Source organism: Manacus vitellinus, unplaced genomic scaffold (genome assembly GCF_001715985.3).
Source record: "Manacus vitellinus isolate BGI_N305 unplaced genomic scaffold, ASM171598v3 scaffold_7_pilon, whole genome shotgun sequence".
Taxonomy (NCBI): domain Eukaryota; kingdom Metazoa; phylum Chordata; class Aves; order Passeriformes; family Pipridae; genus Manacus; species Manacus vitellinus.
In genome coordinates this window covers 22,979,299-22,999,334 of record NW_021940813.1, presented here as the reverse complement: position 1 = coordinate 22,999,334, position 20,036 = coordinate 22,979,299, and the positions used below count along the sequence as shown (strand labels likewise).

The 20,036-nt window shown below is 36.0% G+C and overlaps 1 protein-coding gene across 2 annotated transcripts in view; it reads right to left on the bottom strand.

The window, feature by feature from the left end:
• Positions 1 to 5,385: 5,385 nt before the first annotated feature.
• Positions 5,386 to 20,036, bottom strand: part of TFDP1 (transcription factor Dp-1) — a 38,084-nt gene continuing 23,433 nt past the window's right edge. Inside the window, exons 3-11 of one of the 2 annotated variants that reach the window (XM_008926237.4) lie at positions 19,371 to 19,477; positions 15,083 to 15,204; positions 13,352 to 13,517; positions 13,012 to 13,155; positions 10,711 to 10,779; positions 9,240 to 9,391; positions 8,513 to 8,679; positions 7,828 to 7,906; positions 5,386 to 6,721 (exon numbers count right to left, since the gene is read on the bottom strand). In XM_008926237.4, coding sequence (XP_008924485.1) covers positions 6,574 to 6,721; positions 7,828 to 7,906; positions 8,513 to 8,679; positions 9,240 to 9,391; positions 10,711 to 10,779; positions 13,012 to 13,155; positions 13,352 to 13,517; positions 15,083 to 15,204; positions 19,371 to 19,477 — 1,154 coding nt within the window. In that variant the 3' untranslated portion in view covers positions 5,386 to 6,573. Of the gene's footprint in view, positions 6,722 to 7,827; positions 7,907 to 8,512; positions 8,680 to 9,239; positions 9,392 to 10,710; positions 10,780 to 13,011; positions 13,159 to 13,351; positions 13,518 to 15,082; positions 15,205 to 19,370; positions 19,478 to 20,036 lie in introns of both variants that reach the window. The other variant, XM_008926236.3, reaches the window with a different exon arrangement.

The window sequence follows — 20,036 nt, the reverse complement described above, 5'->3', positions numbered from 1 at the left end:
GTAAGAATGGAACACAGAACTTCCCATTATATTAACAGCAGAAACTGGGCTGAAAATTCCCTTTTTAGGGAATACCCTCACTTGGTATAAAATGAGAAAGAACTGAATTCTGGAGAGACACTTGGGATAACACCTCCATTCATTAATGCATGCATTTATGTGTAGTCCTACTGTTACCAGTGTGGCAATTCCAGTATTCCAATAAAAATGTTCCAGGGGCTTACTGCTATCATCAATTACATAACCCATCTTAATTATTCTGATTTCAAGTTCTAGTTCTTAAACCTTGTGTCACTCTTCTCTCAGATACTGATGAGCCTGTTGAAATGGTATCTTTTTGCTTGACCTGACACAAATCCATTTATTTCTCCTTTTTTTTCCCCATTAAATAAACCAAAATAGAGTTCCTTAAGTTTCTTATTAATAGAGCTTGACCTTAGGTACCAAATAATAGGGGGAGGGGATTCTTCTGTGTCTTTCCCAATTTTTAGGATCCTACATTTTCAGCGTATAGTCTTTCCTTGCATAAGTGTACCTTGAATTCTTTGTTCTAAAGATGTGCAGTTTAACCATAACATTTTTTGAACACGCCCTGCTTGCCAAGCAATCCACCTTAATCTGTCCTCTTCATTGTTTACTTCTTTTCTAAGCAGTATTACTTAAAAACATATTTTTTATTTTCTTCTGGGTTATTGAAGAAATCCTTAAACAAAAGTACAATCTTACTTGACACAGCTGGTGAGGCAGTGATAATGCCAAAATAATGTTTCAGCAGTAAACAGTTCATAACCCTTTAACATACAATCTGTTGGTATTGTAAAACACATATTTAAAATGAGAATGTAACGAAATAAAAAAGGTTTAAAGATGCTGAAACATAACCATCACTTCCTTAATCAGCTAAAAATATGCAACCTCCTCCCATATTCATTTGGTAAGACATGTTCTATACTTCGTCATTAATAATTAACCTTCCACGCTTCTAATTTTCTTTTAGCTGTTTCCTTCAACAGCTTTTCTAATATAAGATTCAGGGCTGATCTCAAGCTGTCTAGACCACATTTGGACAGGACTTCCTCACATCTTTGACACTTTTTATTTTTTCACACTTTAAAAAGTGGCACTCTAGCATTATTTTAGTCTGTCAGAAGTAACTATTTCAAGGTTCATTAAAAATCAGCATCAGAAGTGTAGAGACCCACGCTGCGTTCCATAAATTATCATGGTTGCCTGGTTTAAGAGTTAAGTGTTAATTATGTGCTGAAATGTTCTGTTTTACTTTTAATGAATTCTCTCAAGTTTATGTGAATAAAGAACATGAACCTCACCTGAAGTCTGCAACTTTGCTGTCTTTTTAACATGCTACAATGCAGATGCTCTGACCAGCTCTCCTGACGGGTTAGGGCTGATGAAACTGCACTATTTAAGATGACGTACCATGACGTGCACACAATGACATAATACAAAATGATCAAACCTTTAAGCCTAAGTTTGGATTTCAAACTGTTCAAACCATCCAAAAATTTAACAAAAAGGTCATAGCAGGAAAAGGAAAAGCACTTGTAATGATATTACATGGACATTACATGATTTTCAATTAACACCAGTCTCTTTTTTCTCTTCCATATCAGAACATTCTGTCTTTATCACAGTAAAGCTGTGCATCAATAATCATTGTGATTTTCTCTGATTGTTTCACTGGTTAGTGCTGATGTACTTTGAATGTCTCCTTGAGGAATGCAGCTACCCAGCTGAGCAAGGCAGACTCAGTTAGGTGACAACCATCATCATGCCAGATGAGACTTACCAGTGTAATCAAATGTTCAAAGCAGAAAACACCCACGCATGCCAGTTGTTGCCTTTCTTCATTCTGCTCTCAGCATCAGCTGAATTTCTGCTTCTTAGAAATCTCATCTTAAAGGAAGACAGTCTTCACTTCTACCTCCTCATCTAACTACCTTTTACATCACAAGAGTTTGGTACCTTCTGATAGCTTCTGAAGATGAGCTGAGCTTCCATTCATTTTCTGCTGAGTCTGGTAAGCCAAATGACCCACTTCTTAGTCTGTTCCTGACACTGGTTATTTTCTAACATATTTTTTGTTTTCTTTCCCTCTCATGAGATCCATATGGCAATCCATGCTGGAAGGCACTCCAGGTTGTTTCCAGTCTAGTCCCTGCTCAAAGTATGCTCAGCTGTGAGGTCAGACTCTACATTGCTCAGGGCTTTTATCACATCTGGTCTTGAAAATTCTAAAGACTGAGTAAGCACAACCTCTCTGGGCAGCCTGTTCCATAGCTTGACCGTTCCAAGTTATTCCTTATATCCATTTGGAAACTTTCTCTTTCAGCTTGTGTGTGTTGTCCCTCATCCTCCCACCATGCACCACTGTGGAGTGACTCCACCTTTGCAATATCCTTCTTGTAGTACTGGAAGTCTGCCATTAGTTCCCTTGAGGCTGCCTCTCTTCTTCAGGCTGAACAAGTCCTTCTCCCTCAGCCTCTCCTCATATGGTAACTGCTCCAGCCCGCTGAGCATCTTTGAATCCATGGAAGCTCAAGGAGAAACCAAAGACCAAGAAAAACCTTGGAAAAATCTTAAATCCCAAATTTAGAAAAAAATTATGTGAGAAGTTGCTGCTTTCAATGTGCTGGCTTGTCTTTTCTTTTCCTGATAAATGAATGACAATTAAGGCTTTAACAATAAAGTGTGTGTGATAATACTCACATATTTCTGGAAGCAAACAGGTCTGAAAAGTGGTGAAAAGTTATTAACTCAGTGGAGTAGTAAAGAAAAATAGCCTACTACTCCTCTCATAAGCAGACAAGAGAAAGGAAACCCCTACAATAAACAATTAACTATCTGGAAAAAAGTGTGTATGCTATCCTTTCTACTGATGATCATTCCAATAGTATTACATCATATTTTCTTTTTTTTCTTTACTTTTGCCCTTTCTGTATTAAAGCAGCATCCAATTTTCATATTTCTCATTAATATCAAGATTTCACAACCTGTGTATTCACTAATAAAAGAAATGCGATTTATCTTGTGACAGTTACCTCCTTGCATGAACAATGTAAAAAATGGTCATCTTCAAGAGTCAGCATCCTATAAGCCACAGTTTTTCTTCTCTTCAACTGTTGCCACCTCTCATTGAAGGAAGATTTTTAAAAAAAAGTTTCCAAGTAATAATTGCTTCTCTTTAGTTAAGAAAAAAAATTCCTAGGGAAAAACAAAACAGCTTATTTGTGAAATAGTTGAAGAAATCCTTGACTTGTTCCACGTGTCAAAACAGTCAGTCTTTCAAAACTCAGTAGCACTTTAGAAAAAAAATGCACATTTCTCCCAAGATTTATTTGCAGGACCATTTAGGAGGCATAAACACACACTTCACAACTTTTCCTCTTCTTCACATCACAAAAGCAATTAAAAGTACTTTCCTTCCCTGTCATGTTTTACCCCAAACTGAGCCCTTATTACCACTCATTACCAAAATTTAATCTTTCAACTTAAACTGAATTCTAGTTTCTACCTCCTTACAGTATTTTCTACTTCCACAGATTTTCTCAACAGTTTCCTGTCCACAACTTCCTCTTGCTTTTGATCTTCCATTTTCCATCTGAACATGTGGAACCACCCTTTTGAGATTAGAACCATACAGTCATCTTCCACCTTCCAGTTCCCTTCATGCATGCATGCCTGCCATTATTACATCTGTTCTATACACTTCTCTGCCTGTTTGTTTTTAATAACTTTTTTCATACTAGTCTTTTTTGTAGTCTTTGACTCGTCTCTTGTTTTCTCATTCTTTCCAATTTACACCTTCTCTTTTTATGCCCCTCTGTAAAGACCCTAAGTTCCAACCTGTTCTTTATTGGTTCCTTCCTCCTCCTACTTCTTCAAGTCTCCTTTCCTCATTTCAAGTTCCTCCTCCACCATTGGTCTCAATTTTATTAATTTTTTTCCTCTCCTCCTTCACCTGAACGCTATAATGAGGTAACTGCTTGAAATCAAGCAAGTAATTAAAAAGTCTACAGAATTTCTCATTATTGAGTGTTACCTTTACCAGAAAGCTCTCCTAAAACAAAGGTAATAAAGAAGCATAGAATCATTTAGAAAGAAAATCTTTAAGATCATCAAGTGCAACCAGGAATATAGTAAAAATTAATTTCCCCCAAACCATTCCAATGTTAAAACCATCAAATTCCATTTCACAGATTCATCAGCAACCAAAAGCGAGAAAAGTAACATCTTGAAAATGTATATTTTTTCACATTTTCACTCCCACCTTGACCCTTCCTCATCTGAGGACTATTCCACCGATAAAAACCAAAAGGAAACTGTTGGATGCTTTTAGCCTTCCTTACCTAACATCCCTCTACTCACTCTTTGCAGGTAAATCTTGAATCATACACTGGGGATTTAGAATGCAATGGAAAACTGGAATATTTGCCTTGGACTGTCTGAAGTTCCCTCTGCAGATAAAACTGCCATTCAACATCGAAGATAATTTGAATTGGCTGACTCAACCACAAGAATCTGTGTCTAGCACTAGCACTGCAGAGAACGACATCCTCAGTGAGAAGCCAAGCACTCAATTAGCCCCCCTCTCCCCAAAATTGTTTTCCCAGGCCCACAAAACTGATTGGCTTGGTTCACTCACCTTTACAAAGCCTGATACAATTAGAAAACCCTCAGTGCGTATCAACTGCTCTATGGTAAGCATCCATATCCTGCCTTTCCACAGAAGGTTTGTCAATGCATAATCCCTTAGAGAAAAAACTATGTAACACACTTCACTTTTACCACAGGGTTGAAGTGCTTCCAGCAGCCCTGACCACAGACAGCACATGTATTAGACAGTGCAGCAACTCCCTGGAGTTTGTGGAAGCAACAAATCCTGACTCCGACAGTAGCCTGCAGTGACTGAGCCAGTTCAATACGCTCTTTAAGGTGGGAGGAGAGGGTGTGATCTAACAAAAAGGTTTAAGGAGGAAGTATATGGAATGTAGATTAAAAAACCTGTTTTGAGGACGTGGCAATGTATGACAGAAAGCTAGGGTTGAGAAATAAGGGATGAAAAGTTGGAACAGTAAGCATGGGATTTTAAACAGAGAAGCTGGATTGGAGTACTAAGATTGACCTGGCATGCTGAGGAGCAACATGACTAAAATAAGGAGGTGTGAAAGGAGAGAGCATACCTGGTAAGTTATTGCTTTTTGCATCAGAAGTTACCAAGAGTTTTAAGGGCAAATTACTAAATCAAAGCAAAAAACTTGGGCCCTCTGTAGCATAGATGCAGTACCCCAGGACAGCTAATTCTATGTCTTGTGACAAGAAGTGAAATGTTCTAAAATAACCCTAGAATTAGAAAAACCACAGAGCTTGTTAAAAATGCCCATGCGCGTTTTATTAATAAAAACTAACAGTGCCAAGGTTAAACAAGTCAAACAATTATAGTCTCTTTATATTCCATAAAATATTACAGAAAAGTTTATTGTGTTTCAACAAAAAGACTACTGTCTTAGAATAGGCAGCTGACAGTATTTGTGCAGTTAATTGTTTGTGAATAAATTTACAAAGACTACCACCTGCCCTGACATTCCTTTTATAAAAATGAACTATTAAAAATGATTGACAAATTTTGAGTTAAAAAACTTAAAACATTCTCTATATTTAATTTCAACTTTATAATAGATTACAGGAAGATGCTTATGAAACAAATACAAACATTTGTTTCAGAACATGTCTTTATATGATAGACTTATAAGTATGTAAACAACTATATAATAAAAAGTCTCCAAAGAATGCCTGTAAGAAATCAGGCAAATTTTACCATAAGCAATAAATCATTCCAAACCTTCAAGACATTTTATATAGCTGCACCAACTGGCAGTAAACATTTGCCAAAAACTTTGTAATTCACATGTCCCAACATACAGTGAGAAGTATATAAACTTGATGGAATCATTATGTTAGATATCATTTAAGGGAAAATAAGTTCACAACAATATTCCTGGAATTTAACATGTAAAAAAGTAGGACGTTTCTTTCTTGTTTGGTTCTTTGGACACTGCATGATTAACAAAAAACACTACTACATTAGCTCACTATCCCTCAAAAAGTGGCATAATCAAAATACACTCCAAATAAATTGCCATTCGGTGTATTCATTTTACATAGAAGGATAGTATTTTATTTCTCAATGATGTGTCTACATTTTCTTTACCAAACTTCGCAAGAACATTTGGGGCAAAATCATTTTCCTTCAAGTAAAAAAGAAAACCCAAACAAAAAAACAGTCAACAAACCAAAAACCCCTAAAACAAGAGTAAATAAAGGCTCTGCATTAACACACTGGTATCAAAAACACACATCCACACCACATTTAAAAATATCCTACATAAAACAATCCTTGTTTGCTTATCAGAGGTGCAATTTCTAAACTCAGAACTGCTTACCAATATTCTCCTTGGGGGATGGGGCAAAGTAATTTGAGACACTTCTCCCTAGAACAATTTATTCCTGAAGCCTGCTGAATTTTAACAAAAAATAGTCTACAAGCAAAGGGCATCAGTCGTCATCATCATTTTCATTAAAATCGTCATCATCATCATCGTCATCCCCAACATAAGAAACTGGTGTTTCAACTCTGGAGCCACTGTACTGAGATCCATTGGAACTTGTAGCCAACATCCCATCTCCACCATTGGAAAAGTCACTAAAAAAAAAAATAGCCAGTTGTCACTGCTTAATGATTTCTCCCAATTTACCGTGCTCTTAAATATAATCATATCTAGTCCATTTTTTTAATGAATCTGCCACTTCATAAACTGTCTTTAATATATGCACAAGCTGTCTCAGAAAAGCAGAAGCAGTTTAAAAGTAATTTTGAAATGGCTCTTCCTTTAGGTTTAATATAAAGATTAAACCCTTTCACAGGCATCTTAGAAATATGCTTTTCAGGTTTCTTCTAAAGTACATTTAGTGTTAAGGCCACACAGCTATCTAAGCTCTACAGTATTTTTATGTAGCACTGGTTATTTGCATCACAAGTAATCATGTCTTTCAGAACCACTAATCTTGATTCAAAGACCTGGAAAATCAAGGAATTAATAGCTTCTCCTTAGTTCTGTGATATAACATGGCAAACTGTCATGCGCTGTATTTTTAATTTTAAACTGTTTTCTTCTCATTGTGATTTTCTTTTTCAGTTTAAAATCAAAGAAAATACAAACAAGCTCTTTGGCATCTCTTATCTTTCCCTCTATGAGAGTATCCCTGCACTGAAACTCCACCTCCTGGATCAGTGCTATTTTTTCACCAAAATACACACACTTGTTATAGATATGGTCTGAAATGTCTTGTTCCTACAGGAATTAACTGTATCCACAAGTATTTTATTTTAACAGAGCCCAAAAATTCCTGTCTCCACTACTAGTTGCTATTTTGCCAATCTATTTCATAGTTACTTTCTCAATAGTTTGATAAACTATTAAACTTGGACATAAATTTTTGATAAAGTATCTTTTAGTATCGCTACGGAAGTATCTGTTTCTTGTCCAAACTCAAAATTAGGAAAAAAATCCCAACCAAACGAAAAACACATCCAAGATTAACACCAGTCTAAAACCTTTCCACTATACAGGAAAAGATTTCATGACACTGGTAAGAACCACTGTAAAAGCAACGCCTGAGAATACACTTAAAGCACATATCCATATCACATTTAATCAGAAAAGAACTTGTTTCATGGAGCATTTAATATCTAATTAAGTTCCTTTGATGATCACAGATTTTAAAAAATAATTGGTAATTTTATCCCACCTGGCTGAAAATCTTGTGCCATTTGATGCAGAACCTGATGATGTGACATATACACTGCTGATTGATCCCTGAGCCATTTCTGTAAAATGAACAATACACATTTCAAGAATTCTTCAAAACGCAATCGTCTAATTCAGTGAAAATGCTTAATCCTTTTAAAGTCCAGAAAAGGAGTCTTGCAACCCAAACAACAAAACATATTGATACACTATATCCAAAACGGCATAATTTTAATAAGGGCTAGTACAACAGCAAAATTTCAAAATACATTAAAAAACCCAAAACATTTATTTTTAAATGAGCAAGTCAGATGTCTTCAGTAATGTTATATAATGAAAACAAAACAATAAAAAATGAAGCTATGACCATATGTTGACACTTACTACCTTTTGTCTTTGCAGGTGAACCAACCATAAATATTGTCCTCTTTAAACAATAACACACTGCAAAGAACTAGCGTGGTATAATGCAAAATGTGGTTCTGTGAAGAGCATGAGCCCATTCTCTCTCGGTCACTATGTTATCTGTTCCCTAAGGAACATTAAAAAGCGCATATATTTGAGAACTTGATAGAAATCTTCACCACAAACCAGTGAAAATAAACTGGTCTAAGGTATTTGCATGCTTTTTCTTAGAGTCCTGTATTAAGGAGGAAAACAGAACAACTCTTCTTGGAGTAACTAACCTGTCACATAGGGTTCCAGAGCTTTAGGAACCAAACTCCTTGCAATTTTTAGGTCCTCTGCTGAACAGCTTCCAGATTCTAGCCCACAAGCCATTCCCATTCGTTTTAGTACTTCTATATCATCATGAATTTCAAAAGTATTGTCAAAATTAAATAGATATTCAAACCTGGACAGGAAAAAATGTCTCAATTAGCTTCAGTGATTTTAACTACCTTTCCAGTTTCAAGAATTGCAGCATTTCAAAAGCTTAACACACAGTGTTATTGACACATCACATGATGCAACCAAATTTTTCAAGATTTATGTATTTGATCATGACTGCTTACATTCAGCTTTTATTCAGCAGATTAAAAACACAGCTTTTTGAATCAAAAGTAGAGAACAGCAGTCCTGAAAGCAAAATCCATTTTCAATTCTTCTGGCTGCATTTGATCGTGTTAAAGCCAAAGGAAAACACCATTTGGTTAAGTATAACACAAAACTTCAAGGGCTGCCTTACTTGGCTTCTAATATCTCTAGACACAGAGTCTTGAATAAATTGCTAAATGTGAACCAACTATTCTATTTATTAAAAAGGTATACAAAATAGCTGCCTAAAATGTGTGTTCTCGATCTACAAAAGGCACCAGTAAATTAATTTGTATTTAATTTTTCATAGATCTATATGAACATTTATATGAACACAGAGCTGTACCAAAAGCCAGACAGAAAACTTTGTTAACTTACTTGTCGTTTGAAATACTGCAGTCAATCACTGTCTTCTTGCTGGTGTTCACAATGATGAATGGCAAATGGATGACAGAATTGGAAGGTGGCGGTCGATTTGCCTGTTGTTCCGCTTGACGATTTCGCTGAACGAGGTTCTTAAAGGCAATTTGCTAGAAAAAGCAATAGTGATATGAAAGGACGAATTAAACTTCTAAGATCACGGTAACAAAAAAATCTCTCAGAATTCCAGCAATGGTTGCTGCAAGTAAAGGCAGAAAAGGACAGAGAGCTTTTACCATAATCCTGCACGTTAAGATGCGAAGAGAGACAAATCATAGTACTGAAAAATACCACACAGTAAAACTTAATTGAGAAAAGAATGCACATTTTTACTAACTACATCAGGACAGTTCCTTGGACAGATCTTTGACAGAATGAATAGATAATAATGACAGGAAAAATAAGTTTTCAGTTAGCATCCTACTTCCTTTCCCTTGACTCTTCCCTACTAGCTACTGCATTCCAAAAGAACACCTGAATGATTAATACGGTATTTTTGCTGAAATTATATGCTAAAAAAATTAATGTTTGGGATTTGAATGACATTAGGTTTCTGAATTACCCAGCAAAAATTAGTGACTTTTATATCTTACTAAAACTGTTTTCCACAATAGAAAGTTCCTATTTTAAAAATTAGCAATTTGAAGAATTAAAAACTCAAGTGAATCACTGACACTCAAGTTATATATCTTACAGTAAGTCACCAAACAAAGAAAAAGTATTTTTCCAGTCATGAAACCGAATGAAATCAACAGGAATTAAAACCAAAATCCAAAGCCAACACAGAGACTGATAAAAATCAGATAGCTGTTTCACAGCTGTCTGTACTTTCTGCATCCCAGAGATTTCCATTCCTGTGGAAGGTAATGCAGCTACTAAGGGATATATTTCAGTGAACCAGCAGCACAGTGACTTAGCAGATAGACCACTGCTTCCCCTAGTGTACCAGGGGAAATCTGGGAAGGAGTTCAGCAACTGTTTCACAGTGCTTCAGCCACTTACAAAGCAGTGTCAGCGACTCCTCAGAAAGTAATGATGCAGAGCATTATGACAGATGACCTCTACAGTCACTTAATTTTATCTATGGACTCTGACACAGAGGAACATTCTAAATACAAGAACTGAACTGGAAAATTCAGAGTGTACAGTATGAAGTACAGCTCCTATCAGCATAAATCCTGCTTAAACATACCTGAAACTCCAAAAGAATTCATCCAAAGCCATGGAAGGCTGCTGGCTTCCCCAACAGCCATAGCCAACAGCATGGTCCCACCTCAACTACAGTGCTACATTAAAACTTCATATACCTTATCCTGAAATTTACCTCTAGTTTCTAGAAGTTTCCCATCCCTCATATCCCTTGGGATAAAACAACAGGAATACAAATATAAGTTACCTTGCCCTATAGACAAGAGTACCTTGACTGTACCTGTAGAATGAGTTCTTGTAGTTGAGACTGTTTTTGCTTTATTCTTTCAATTCTTCTCTGTTTCTCCACCTTGAAATGGAAAAAAAGGGTTGAGTAGTTTGTTGGTTTCAAGTAGAATTTTATACTGACATTTTCTCCCTTTAAAATCATTTCAATACCAGAGAACTGGAGGAAAGAGATATGATATCAATCATTTAGATTCTTCAGATAATTTAGAGAATGATCAAGACTCACATCAGTACTACTGATGGAAATTGAAACAAAAAGCAGAATTAGAACACTGGGGAATAAAGTACAACAGACTGGGAAGAAGCTAAGAACATATCTGCAAATAGAAGTTATGCTTTAAAGAATTGTTGGAATTCTCTCAAGGAGGCAAAGATAGACCAGAAGGATCCACTTGACATAGAGTCTAGAAATACTGGAGGTATTGGAGAAGATCCATCAAAGACGCTTAAAAAACTGAAGCTGCTATCACATACATGTAAACTACGCTGCCTTGCAGATTAAAGACGCAGACCTTATTAACTGCCCCACACCCTCCCTCTTGCATTATCAGGACATATTTTACCCAATCTAATATTCTAATTTACATACAAAAGACAAGTTTAAAAATACTTAAAATAATAAATACTTGATGGGGAACCCCTCATATTCCTATGTTACTTATAAACTATTTGGCTTGATATTCAACACTGTAAGGGTGAAGCTAAACAATATCAGACGCAATAGCAAAATAAACTTTATTAGGTGCGACAATTTCACAAATTAAACATTAGCCTCCACAAACTCATTAAAAATCTTACTGCAAAACTTGACAGGTAGTATTACCAACAATTTAAATGTCAAGAGAGCTTGAAGAAACAGGAGCTAGAATACTCATAATGAAGCAATAACAGGGAAGGAAGGAACCTTGCAATTTCCTCAAGCGCAACACATCTTAGGACTTCTGCTGTTTTCAAGACTGGTATTACACTTGTGGTTCAATTATTCAGGTTAACAGAACTCTTTCCTCCACTTCTGACAGTCAATTAACAAGTTCTCACTTTCTTTTAATCAGAAGTTGTCACTGTTCCCATCTGAAATGCATGAACCTTCACTGTGCATTATTACATTCTAAGTTGCTTTTTTTGCTTCAGTATTAATATTATCCTACTCTTCTTTAGGACATCATCAATCATGACATCACATCCACCTGAATGAGCCACGCTTCTTTTTCTTTTGCTCCAATTTGCTCCAAAGTATGGGCAATGCCATACTTTGTAAGACAGATCCAAGGAGATCTAGTTTTAAAATCCTTCCGGCTTGATGGTTCCCTGTTCAGCATACAGCATTGTTATTTTTGAACCAGTTCACCTTCCATACTCATCCTACTAATTATGCCCCAATTATCACTCTCTTAACAAATAATTTTCAGTTGGGATGATATTTATATAAATATCAGGTTCATGATTGGATTCTCTGCATTTACTTCATCTAGACAGCAATTACAGTACTAAACGAAAAATCAAGTATTAGTACCAAACAACAATTAGAATTAGACCTTTGTAGATAAGACTTCAAAACATTTTTGTTCCACTTTCCCCCTCGCTTTGTCTGCTTCTACACTGACTTTTAGTCCTGCTGAAGAAAATTCAGACTTATTAAGAATAAATACAAAGTCTCATTCTATTCTGATAAAGTGAACTTACTTCAGTAAACCTCAGTAACTTTATTATCTGGAAAATCTCAAGATACTAAAAATATGCTGCCAGAACTTATGAACTGCCTTCAGTATAAAACATTTCATTTCTTCCCCAAGACATGCAATAATAAAGTCTGACACATTCATGGAAGACAACTGTCAGAAAAATGCAAGATTTGCAGCAATGGAGCTGCCTGTATGTACTGATCTATACACAACATCCACCATCACAGATGGTATTATTTGTTTGGTATCTGAAGAAAACAAATCTTCCCAACTCTTGAGCACCACTATTGCAATGTTGGAAATACACATTAATCTCTAAGTTTTACTAACTTCCACTCAGAACCATTTCACATATACTGTAAAAGCTGTGACAAAGCTGTATTTTTGGCACAGAATCAAAAGAAGATACATTTGAACAACCTGGAAGTTGAAGAGTGTGTGTTCAGTATACACAAATAAAATAAAAAAAGAGTTAAATGGGACCACACTGTTCTATGTTGATATCTCAGAAGATTACGTGCACATTACATGCACATACTGTATCAGAACATATTAAAGCTGTAAACATTTACTCAAACACAAAGCCATTGTGAACTTCCTAATGCATATACCTCTAAATTCTGACATTCCTGAGCCGAGTTAGTAGGTAGACCGATCCATTTGATTTCCTTCTTCTCCTTAGAGATAATGTTCATGGCCATAAGGACATTTAAGGCATCATACACACGTCGTCTAATATTCTTCTGGTCGTAAGCCTGCTGTAGGCATAGAATATTAATCAAAAACATACCTGTGTCAAAAATATTGTATATTTTGTATATTACAGTACATGAGTAAACTCAAGTTAGGGTCTGAACTGTTTCATCTAGCAGTAGGAAACATACAAAAATCTCAAAAGAAATGTCTCTTCCCCCATTCAGTTCACATGTAATTGACCTCCCATATACTTACTGATTCATTTGGTGAAATGTGATTATCGGTGGTCGTGAATTCTGCAACCAACTCGTCTGCCACCTCATTGTATGAGGTGGTTCCTTTTCTTTGTACCTTCTCACAAACCTTCATAGAGAAATGACGTAAACCCTTGCCATTCTTCTCGCCCTTTTTGTTCCGCTTCCTAAATATACATATAACATGTATCTTAAGGAGATCTGAACTTCGGAATATTTAATGTCTCTTTTTCAAATACAAGCACACTGCTGTAAAAAACAAGCCTTGTCTTTTGTTCTCCTTCTCACCCCTTCCCAACGTTCTCTCCTACATTTTTTTCCCCTACGGTTTCAATATTTAACAATTCTATTATCTTGATGCTGAAACACAATACAAATTCATTCTTTTGGCAACTTTGCTAGATCCAATAGAATCACAGAATCATAAAACAGTTTGGGCTGGAAAGGACCTTTAAGGTCATCTAGTCCAGCCTCCCTGCAATGAGCAAGGGCATCTTCAACTTAATCAGACTGCTCAAAGCCCCATCCAACCTGGCCTGGAACGTCTCCAATAGCAGATAATGAGTTAAAAATAGAGATATTCCTTTAAGGAGTCAGTAAAGAAAACCTTCCAAACTTCAAGACAAGAAGACATAAGGGGATAAATGCTAAAATGTGAAAACTGAATTATGTAAGAGAACTTTTTTGTCCATTTTTAAGATTTTTGTTTTTAATTTAAAATAGCCCATCTAGTTTGACCACAAAAAGTTAGATACACTGAGCATTTTCTACGCAAGTCTGATACCGACTGAACAGACGGAGTCTGGTATTGGTTGAACTCACTAAACATTACACTATTACTATAACACAGATCTGAAGTTATACGTATATGAAGTTGCTATTAAAACTTCAAAGTTACAAGATACAAGCAGTATAACAAAGTTCTCTGCTTCCACAAAGTTTTTTAAATAAAATGTTCCTTGTAACTGGAAGAAAATTACAAATATTAACAAAATTAGTATTATCAATGGAAAGTCACAATTCTCCATGTCTCATTTCACTGTATAATTCCAAAGTGGTGGATTCTCCGTCCGTGGAGGTTTTTAAGATGAGACTGGATGTGGCACTCAGTGCCATGGTCTGGTAATCGCGGTGGTAGTGGATCAAGGGTTGGACTTGATGATCTCAGAGGTCACTTCCAACCCAGCTGATTCTATGATTCCATTTATGTGTAACAAGCCACTGTTGAGAAATTTAGTCCTAAAGCAACTACATTTAACAAGAGACCCTTAAAAACAAGCTTTCATTAAAAAAACACACCAAAAGAATGCACTCCTTGTATCTAACACTTTTTCCCAAAAAGGACTACATTGTCATTTCGAATGATACTTTGAGATACCCTTGCTCAATCAAAAACATACTGTATTTTTCTGAAAATATATCAGCAAAAGAGAAATCATAGAATCAAGTCAGACGAATTCCTGTGTCCTTTTAGGAGTTAAATTCTCTAAATGTAAGTAATGTCGGAATATCTACCAGAGCTTACAAAAAGTACTCTGGAATCTTTTACAACAAATGAGGACGTACTCATTCCTGTGTGACTAGACCTTAATGGTGAAGTGCTCTTGATGGTAAGGTAAACAGACTGTCTCTCTCACACTGCTAGCCTAAGGAGTACATACACTATCACAATTAATATTAAAACAAAAGTTCCAACAACTTGTTAGTTCTTTGTAACTTTTATTATGCTCACCCAGCAGACCAAGGCGAAGAATCTCCCGTCTGGTTCTGTGATGCAAAATGTGTGTTAGGCGTGTGTGGACTTCCTACCAGGATAGTATTTTGCGCTGAAGGTCTCTGAGGTGTACCGATTACCTACAGTAAAGATAAAATAATTTGGAAAATGGTAACTACTGCAAGATACTTATCAGTGACATAATTCAAATGATGCATTATCCAAACACTAATACTTATTTCTCCATACTTCTATTAGGTGCATCGAATTTCTACACACCAGCATAAAAACCTTCAGACTATAGATTATATAGTGAGGGCACTCCCTAAGTAATACGCTTTTCTGTTTTATCCTTCCTAAATGGGCTGTTCGTGCTTGCTATATTTCTTAGCACTGTTCAACACTAATTTAGACAGGATCAAAACACACACACGCTCTTCTCTCTTCAAGGAAATGACAGAAAAAAATGAGGGAAAAAAACCCCCAACCCTACCAGACTATATGTATGAAGAAGCTGCAGTAAACTACAGTTAAAATACAAACACAGGAAACAAGAGGATCTGAAAATCAGTAAAAGTAGAGAAAAACTGCAAGAAAGGCCAAATTCTCTCCTGCTGTCAGCCCCTATCACTAGTCAAAACTACCATGTTAGAGATGAGAGTAGAATAAGGGCGAACTTTCCTTATCACTCCAATGAGTGACGTCAATTCAGGCAAACCCATTCCATCGTGAACATGTAAAGAGCACACACTCAGCTAATCAGAGTCTTCCAGTTTATAGGTAAATGATCCTGAAGATGTGCTAATTTGCTGATCAGGCAAAGTCCCATGCCCTCCTGTCTCTGAAACAAGCTGAAACACGACTCCCGTTTTTGCAGATGAAGTTTTTTATCTCTGAAATGTTATAAACATAACATTCTAGAGAATATGGATCTAGGAAAACAAAATGATACCATACAAACTTCTGTTTCATAGAAAGATATGCCTACTTTTTGGAGGCACATTTATCTCCCAGTGGAAACAGCAGATTGCATCCCTGACATCAGGTAAGTGAAACAAGTACAGAATGAATCTAAACTCACAATCACCTGCTTGCCATAATATCCTGCAGCTAAATTCTGTTTCAGCAGCAAAACTTTAGTTTCTTTCTTAGGCCAGCTTCAATAATTTACCATCAGCAAGAGTCAAACAGAAAAACTGAAAATGAAACATTTTATGTGTGAAAGTTAAAATGAACAAAAAATTGAATAACCTTAAAATATACAATGCAAAAGGTAGTCTAGTGACTATGAGATGTTCATAATTTCAGCTGCCTGGAACATCAAACAGCTGTATGTTTTCCCAAATACTGTCTCCTTAGTATGTCACCTCTCTGAGTAGCTGATGTACAAATTTGTTACATCCACGTGTGACAGCTAGAAAATCTTAGGTACTCCCTCCCCTTCCCAGTAGCTTTGATCCATACTTGAAATGTTTCTAATTTTTATGGAACGCCAAGTAATCTCCTCTACAACCTTTCATAACCAAAACTTTGATTGTGGGAAACAAGAGAGTGGGGACTACCAAACAGGCACAGGATACATCTGAACCTGTTCACTTTCTCCCCATGAAAAAAAATACTATCAGATCTGCTGTCGACTGGTCTGGCCCACCCAATATCTCAAAAGACTATGAAAACCACCTGTGTGCTATTAAAGTAATGCAGACTATACAGAGCACCGAGGAAAGCTGTAAGCCAGTTTTTATTGCCTCTGATGCAATGACACAAGACTCCAAGACAAGATTCAACACCTTGCTTGCAGAGGCTAAAATTAGAGGGTCCCACTCTATTCTCTAGCTTCCTAATTCCACAAGGAGCCCCACCATCACCCTGGTACCACATCTACAATTTATATCACTGTGCAGTAAGATGAGAGCCAAACGAGTACAGGGGAGGCGGGGAGGAATTACAGCTGGGAGAAAAACAGGCCATTTGGCAGCAGCAAGTCCTAGATCTCTACTGTGCTCAGTAGCATCCTGAAATACTCAACAGTACAAAGGAAGAAATGAAGTGTGTACAAATTCACAGGTTCATTTTTAGAGTGGAACAGTGAAGTCTGGTTAACACATTCAAAACCTACTCTGTATTCCCATTCTAACTCACAAAAATCTGCAAACTAGCCAGAATTATATGCTTTAATGTATCTCTGTTAAGGAAGACTCTACAGTCCAGTGCTTCAGAATCTTCTAAAGAACTGCTCAGTATTATTGGCTCCTTAATAGAAATACTACTGTTGCTAACTTTTACTCCGAAGTTCATAAACAACAATGACTTTGAAAGAAGAGAGTTTTACAGTATTGAGTCACTGGGAATATCCTAAAATGAAATCTTTAGAGGATGGTTCTGGAGAAAACAGAGGGACTTTGAGAGGGAAGCATGTATTTCTTTTTCAACTTTTGCTGTTTCTCTTAAGTCTCCTTTTTTCAAGAGAACAAGATTACAGTTTAGCTCCTTAATAATTAATAAGATCAGAACAACAGGAAAAAACATCAAGACAGACCAAAGACTCCATTGTACTCAAGACAAAAAATTTATACAAGGACATATTAAGAAAAAGAAATCAGATTACCTGAACAAAGAACAAAAGCTCAAAAATTAAGTACTTTAATATTTAAAACCTGGTTTTGCCACTCAAAGTTAGAAAACTGAGTGGTCACAGGCCAACTCCTCAGCTCTGCTGCCCAAGAACATTTTGTCCATTAATGGAAAATTTATCTCCTCTTAATTTTCAGGGGTTTAAAGGTAATTTTTTTTATAGTTCTTGCTAACCCTTTCAGAACTGTTAAGTCAAGAGAAATGTATCCAAAATTTCTCTCTCTATATATACACAAACCCACCATCTCTTAACAGCATACAACTAAGCGTATTATTTTTCACTGATAACAGTTAATATACTGTTATGGGCCCATTCTTTTACAAAAAAAAAAAAAAAAGCTAGTATTTTCAGAATAAGACAAAGTGCTGAAAAAAAAAGACTGCAAATGGAATTTCCCCACATTTTTAAAATAATGTTATGATGTGAAATTAATCAGATAATATAGCTGAGGATTTGTCAATTTAAACTTGTAACAGAAGACACAAGAATGTATAACTTATATATATGTATATATATACACACAAAAACATTGCAAACAATTTAGTCACTGCTGAAAATTTCAAAAAAGCATCAGATGCTTTCTAATCTCATTATTATCCCATGGTTTTGATACTTTTAAAATAAGATTTTTCTAATCTACCTGAAAGAACATTTCAATTTCAGCATTAAGTCAGCATGCACATAAGTCTCACAATAATGCCCAGAAGGGATCCCCTCTTTGCCATTATGGCCTATGATTTATAATTAAAACATTCTCCTCCTACTGCTGATTTTAAATGAGAAGAATGCCTGACTACTCTGAATTTATTTGTTTGGAAATTTATTGATAAAACACCTCCTACTGAAGGAGCAATTTCATTCAGATTTCACTATACTCACTTCTAAGGGGCTATAAGAAGTAGTTAACTCACCACCACTGCTGGACATGCAGCACCAGTGAATGATCTGCACTACACCTGTACAGGTGAAGGGGTACAGTTTATATATTCAGGAAACCTCAATTATAAAACACTCCTTAGAGACAGCTTAAAGGAAAGGCAGACAAGAAACTGCCTTCCTATCAAGAAGAAAACCAAATATAAGACATTTCACTTCAGATATTTACATGTTACAGTTGCTTCCCAGAAGACTGAGACCAACTCTACCCAGAGTTTTAATTTTGATCACTTCAAAAATAACTTATCATAACCCATGTATTACCTATTGTATTATAAGATTCTTTGAAACATCTAATTTTATGTACCTCATACAAAGCTCACAATAGGTATTTAAGCAAAAGAATATCTAAATTAAACACTAAGAAATGTAGTTCTCTTTTCAATTTTGTTCCACCTAACTCCAATCTCCATAAAAAAGTGCTTATGGACTTCATTTACATTTTCCTGTGCCAGATTTCAAAGCAGAACCTGAAACAGCCACTGATTTTAAATGGCAGGACTAGTAAAACACAAACCCACCTGACTAGCCAGGTATCTGCATGTTGATTTGAGAGTCATGTTTGAATTTCTTTATGCAAAAGAACATTTGTTTTAACATAAGTCTATTAAAATTAGAAACAAGCTAGACTATCTGCCCATGACAAGTGGCTACCAAGCATATTTACAGCGTGTGTAAACAACAGTACAAGCAATAAAGAATAAAAATAGAAAACAAACCATAAAGTCTCCTTACCACTTGTTGTGCAATGTTGACATTAGACTGTCCGAATGTTTTTGGCAGGAGCTGTTTTCCAATCGTATTTACTGTAGAAGGATGAACAGCCAATAGAGAAACAACACCTAAAACAAATACAAGTAGATAGCTTTAGGTCAGCCACACTGTATATTTTAGCAATTCCAGACTCATCTATACTATACCAGTGCATATTAATAGAAACTAGCCCTGAACCATGGAGAGTCTCAATATAAATGTAGCATTTACACATTTGAAGAAAAAAAAAAGAAATCAAGATTCACAGTATGTTCTCTCAAACATTGTCCTACATAACCTCACAGGTTAGTGATCTAGTATGAACATGTTTTAATTCCTTGTATTCCAATTTTTCTCTCACAGCAGAGTACTAGAGGCAACAGGCATGTAACAAAAAGTATAATCCTCTCCTACCCTTATCCTTTGTGGCTACTGAAATATTTTCCAGCACCACCTGACAAACATGTCCAAAGCCCTAGAATATGGCATAGTCTTCTGAGGCATGCTGATCTACAAGAGATAAAATTTGGCTATCACAAGCCTTTCCAAGAGAACATTCCCAACTTTTCTCTAAGTGTCCCCTCCCAGCTGAAGGCAGGGAATTAAAGAACATTTTCAGGAATCCATTATTTCAGAAAGATACATGCA